At 36.7% G+C, this 5,547-nt stretch overlaps 1 protein-coding gene across 1 annotated transcript; it reads left to right on the top strand.

Moving 5' to 3' along the window:
• The first annotated feature begins 2,757 nt into the window (after positions 1–2,757).
• Positions 2,758–3,656, top strand: LOC125777184 (uncharacterized). Its single transcript, XM_049451458.1, has 3 exons — positions 2,758–2,846; positions 2,905–3,085; positions 3,141–3,656. Coding segments are annotated over exons 1-3 (492 nt in total). The 5' UTR covers positions 2,758–2,844; the 3' UTR covers positions 3,450–3,656.
• The last annotated feature ends 1,891 nt before the right edge of the window (positions 3,657–5,547 follow it).

Here is a 5,547-nt window from a genome sequence, read left to right as displayed (position 1 = left end):
TGTCTTTTAATTCGCTGGGCTATGTCAATGTAGTCGTATATCTCATACAGCTCGAATGCGATATTCGCCGTGGCTAACGCGCAAAGGTCCACACATTTTTCGCAGAATCTTTCTCTCGAAAACTCCTAAGGTCGACTGATAAGATGTGTTTCTGCACCATATAGCAGGACGGGAATTATGAGTGACTTATAGAGTTTTTTTGTTCGTTGAGAGAGGACTTTGCTTCACAATTGCCTACTCAGTCCACAGTAACACCCTTTGGCAAGAGTTATTGTATTTGCACGATTAAGTTCTGCAGCACGAATTATTCTCCAAAACCAGATTGAAGAAGTTGCACGAAAGGGTGTCGCCTTGTCTGAAACCTCACTCGGTATCGGACGGCTCGGAGGGGTCCTTCCCGATTCCGATGGAGCTTTTGGTGTTGCTCAACGTAAGTTTACACAGCCGTATTAGTTTTGCGATGATACCAAATTCAGACATCGCGGCATAAGGGTAACTTCTTTTCCAGTTGTTGAATATCCAAGTCTAAAGCGACACTGATAAGGTCCAATCAGTTTGTTGATGGTGGGCTTTAATCATTCACACATTACGTTCGATAGAACCTTATATGCGATATTTAGGAGACTTATCCCCCTGTAGTTTGTGCAGATTTTGTGATCTCCCTTTTTGTGGATTAGGCAGAGCACACTTAAATTCCAATCATTGGGCATGCTTTCGACTGACCATATTTTACAAAGAAGCTGATGCATTCTCCTTATCAGTTCTTCACCGCCGTATCTGAATCGTTCAGCCGGCAATCCATCGGTCCACGTCGCTTTGTTGTTCTTCAGACGGGTAGATGCTATTCGAACTTCTTCATGGACAGGCAAAGGAACATCTGCTCCATCGTCATCGCTTAGGGATTCGCATTCTCCTAACTTACACTGCCACTCAGCAAGCTGGAGACGTGTTCCTTTCATAACTTTAATATGCGCTGGGCATCGGTTACCAGATCACCTCTGGGCATTCTTCAAGAGTTTCTTCGGGTCTTGAAACCTCCTGTTAGTCGTCCCATCTTTTGGTAGAATTTTCAATCTCTTTATATCTACTCATTTCGGCCTCGTTATTTTTCTGTCTGCAAATGCTTTTAACTATCCCATCCCACACGTGTTGAGGTCGATTATAATGATGGGAGGTAGGCTGTCTGATTTCTCCTCAGGTACTGTTGGCTTTTTGGTATAGAATTTAGTTAAGACGTATCCAGTTGTTTGAATAACATTTTGGTTAGAATTAGAATGGAGTCGTGTGTAGAAGTATATGCAAGTGAGGAAACTTCTCTGATTGCCATTCACTAGCAAGCAGCTCACGGCTTCCGGTCCTAGACCAAGAATCGTCTGGGTAGCCTAAGAACATCTGTTCGAAGCCGAACTAAAATGAGAAGGCGAAACATCTGTCCACAGGGTTGTGCGTTCGGTTTGGAACCCGCCACGTAAAAACACTACCAATTAAAAAACAGCCTCGGAAGTGAAAACCCCACTTATTACGCTTCAAAGCGCTTGGAGCGCACACATGAGAGTTGCCCCGCCACGATATCAAAATCGTGTTTGGCGACTTTAACGCCATCTATGCACAATGGTCGGTAAATTGAGCTTCCACGAGGAAAGATCCCTAAATGGGTTGAGGCTGGTCGACTTCGCCGGCGTCCGAAATATGGTATGGTGCACTTCGTTAGTCTGCTGAATGGCAGTGAATGATAACGCAAAGAGAAGACAAACCGGATTCCCTGTTCGATGACAATGGAGCAGGCGTTCCATTGCCCGACCATGAAGAAGTTCGCATAGCAATTACCCGTAAGAGGAATAACAACCGATGGATAGCCTTCCGAGTTATTCAAATACGGCGGCGAAGAACTAATAGGGAGCATGCATAAGCCTCTTTGTAGAATTTAGAGATATCAGGTCGAATTACCTCGACGTTTTATGAAAAAATAAGTAGTCAAGTTAAGAGAACTTGCCTGCATCACTACATATTATAAAACAAAGTCACTTTTTCTGTCCTTTTGTCCCCTTAAATGTTTAAATCTTGAAAACTAAGCAACTGATTTTGATGCGGTTTTTTTTAATAGATAGATTGCTTGAAGAGGAAGGTTTATGTCATTATAATTTGAAGAAATATATAAAGGGGCGTGGCACTCGGACAAAATGTGGTAAAAAACCATATATTTTTTGTTTACACAGCCATACATCATAAAAGAATCCACCGATTAAAATGAAACTTACTTGAAGTTAAACTTTCAAATATTTACTTTCGTTCTGCATCAAAAAAATAGTTGATTCATTTCTTATTTAACCAAAATTGTTTGAACAAGAGCAGCACTGTTTCCAAAAAAAACCGTTTGTGTGTTTGTTCGCTGTCAACCGAATGAAACTTTAGAAGTTATGTGGGAATCTCACCCCACCTCATTCGTGTTGAATTAGATCGTGTGGTGAAAGAACTCGGTACGTACACATGTATGTAAGTACATACATATGTACGAATCTCTCGCATCATTAAATTTCGGGCGTAAATATGTATGTATGTATTTTCAATTCATGTCGTTATTACCGTACTGAATTCCATGTAATTCGGGGGTGTTGTGGAATCTGATAGTTGTCGGAATCGGAATTAAAACCGATCAAAAAAAGCAGTAGGTGTCATGAATTCAGATATTATTGGTTTGATGTTCGAAACAGAATTTGTATCGGTTTTGGGTGTCATCGAAACCAATTTTATCGGTTTTGCTATCAGAAATAAAACAAGAAGATAATAGCCAACAGATTTGAATATGCATTTTATATTTCTGTGTGTTGTTAGACGGTTGAGAAAATGTAAGTTCAGGAATTTATTTATTATATTCTTACAAAGTAATTAACTTTATTTTTGTAGGGGAAAACATAAGAATAGAACGCAAAACACGATCATAATTGAATTTATGGAAAAAAATCCAGATATCTTAAGAGGGTTTACGAAACGCAATAAACCGACAATAGAATCGTTATGGCAGGAATTAACTGAATCGCTTAATGCTGCAGGTCCTCCACACAAAGATGTAAACGGGTGGAAAAAGGTAAGTAAATTTCAGTCAAAATTAAACTGCAATTAAAACAAACTTATTTCTATAGGTTATAACTGAGTGGAAGAGCGAAATCAAAAGAAAATTAGCTCACAACAAAATTGAGAGTCGAGCAACAGGAGGTGGCCCATTTTCTAAATATCAGCTCACTCCAAACGAAGAAACTATTGTGCGTCTTTGTGTCATTTCTCAAACTATAGAAGGCATACCAGGTGTTGCTCTTGGCACCCAACCCTTCAATGAAAATTTAAATATTACAATTGCAAATGTAGATTTGTCTTCCTCATCGTCAGAGCAACAAAATATAAACTCAAGTTATAATGCATCCAATAGACAACAAGTTGTAAAAATAAAATAAATATGTAAAAATGCAAAAATGTGTAGGGTAAGAATTTAGATATTCCAAAAATAGCAAGCAAATCTTCATGGTATAAAGAAAGGGGAATTGTTTTACTCCAAATGTAACGCGTGCGGGCCACGGACAGTAATGAATAAATCAAAACAGCGGGATCGATTTTAATCATTTTTTCAGTGAGTGACATAGGCCTTATATTTTATTTCCGTGCGAAGCCGGGGCGGGTTGCTAGTTGACGTATATTCTTTAGCTGGCTAGCATCATCGGAAGAGACGATTTTAAAGATTTCAACGTTCAAGATGTCAACAAATTCTTGGAAGATTCTGTTTTGGACGATTTTATTTAATTTTAGATAGAAACAATAATGACGATGAAAACGAAGCACTAGTGCACAGTGGGACCAGCTCTTTTACTGTGAGGCGAGTCTGAATTGTTAATGTTTAAAGAAATCAACTGTCTTAGACTTTGGATAACTTTTTTAATTCATGATCTAAATGATTCATGATCAACAAATTAATTGAATGCTATAACAACTTATATAAGCAAACTAAACAAAAGATGCCACATCGTTTTATGAGTGAGTGTAACTCAAAATAAGATTTTTTTAATCGATGTCGTTTTTTTCCTTAATAGTAATTTACTTCAATTGAATGAAATTTTGAAATATATACATAAATACAAATGTGTCAATATTTTGTGCAACGTGTAAGTGCATTTACATACAAAACTGTGTATTCCACGATGTTTTGTTCAAAAAAACGAACGAAAAGGGGATTTGTATAAATTGAAATTTTTGTACATGTTTTTTTTAAACGGCATATACGAATAAAGATGAAAACGGTATTGGCAGGGAGTATACAGGCATTACACTTCAGGTTTAATTTTGGACATGTTAGATACAAATATTTCTCAATTAAAAAATAAATTAATTTTCAAAATCTAAACATGAAATTGAAATATTTGGCCTTGAGACTTTTACAAAATCAAAGCAATGGAAAAAGGTAGCCTGCTGAAGACTAGTGCAACTTGACATTATGGATGATGCAAGAATATTTTCGATGATCATTTTGAAGATCAAAAGTTTATCGTTGCATTTTTCTGTACAATGATTCGGCTGCTTTTTCGAGGTTCGGTTTTTTTTCATTAGGATATAACTGAACCCAGTGAGTTAAATTTTAATAAAATCGGTTTAATAGATAACGGTTATATAGATAACGGTTAGAATTTAAATGTCGAAATCAAATCGAGCTATAGTGTCCGACCGGTTCTTATTTTCGCTCTATGCCGATCGTTTGAAAAAATTACCAGAATTTTCAATAATTTATGCTTAAATGTTTTAAATGAACTTATACAAATAATAAAAAAAAGATAAAAATGGACAAATAGCATTGCAAAATAAATAAGCATTTAATACAATAATAACTTATACATACATACATACATGAATACATGTACAGGACGCATCTAGCGATAGATCTAGTAGAGTCCAAACGAGCTGCACTTCTACTATCTACCTATCTATACATACTTAAGGGGTTATATACACTTGTGTTGGTTGGAAAAATCGATATTTTTTTTATTGCATTTTCTTAAAGTATATCCCTTTAAGATTATTTCTTGTAAATTTCATAGAGATCTGAGCACTAGAACCAAAGTTACAGCTGTCAACAGCGCGCTCCTCCCATATGCCCCCAAGTACGTACCAAAACTTTAAACGCGATTATCTCGAAATGATGTTTTTTAAAAAGTACCGTTGCGGTGAGCAAGGTTTCTAAAGAACCATGCGACCTATCGGTCTAATTTTTTGCTAGCTACTTGAAAACTACAATATCTCGTACTTGAACGAAGGATTTTTTATTTGAAACAAGAGTTTTTTTTTGGGAATGAAAAAAATGAATTTTTAGACACACAAAAATCGATCTTTTCAGTAAAATCATCACCACTTGCGTAAAAATGTTTATTTCGCCAAATCCTTCGTTCAAGTACGGCGTTATAATATAAGCTAAAGAAATCTGTTCCTTTATTTGATTGCAGATGAACCATTACCTACTTATCATGCTCACCGCAAAGCGTCACAGAAAAAAAGTGTATCGACACAACA

This window comes from Bactrocera dorsalis, chromosome 3 (genome assembly GCF_023373825.1).
Source record: "Bactrocera dorsalis isolate Fly_Bdor chromosome 3, ASM2337382v1, whole genome shotgun sequence".
Taxonomy (NCBI): Eukaryota; Metazoa; Arthropoda; class Insecta; order Diptera; family Tephritidae; genus Bactrocera; species Bactrocera dorsalis.
This window is presented reverse-complemented; position numbering and strand designations above follow the sequence as displayed.

What these genes read in the sequence shown, in the direction of transcription:
- LOC125777184 (XM_049451458.1), top strand. An exon ending in ATGTAAACGGGTGGAAAAAG is followed by an intron (nt 3,086 to 3,140) that starts GTAAGTAAATTT and finishes TTATTTCTATAG; the next exon opens with GTTATAACTGAGTGGAAGAG.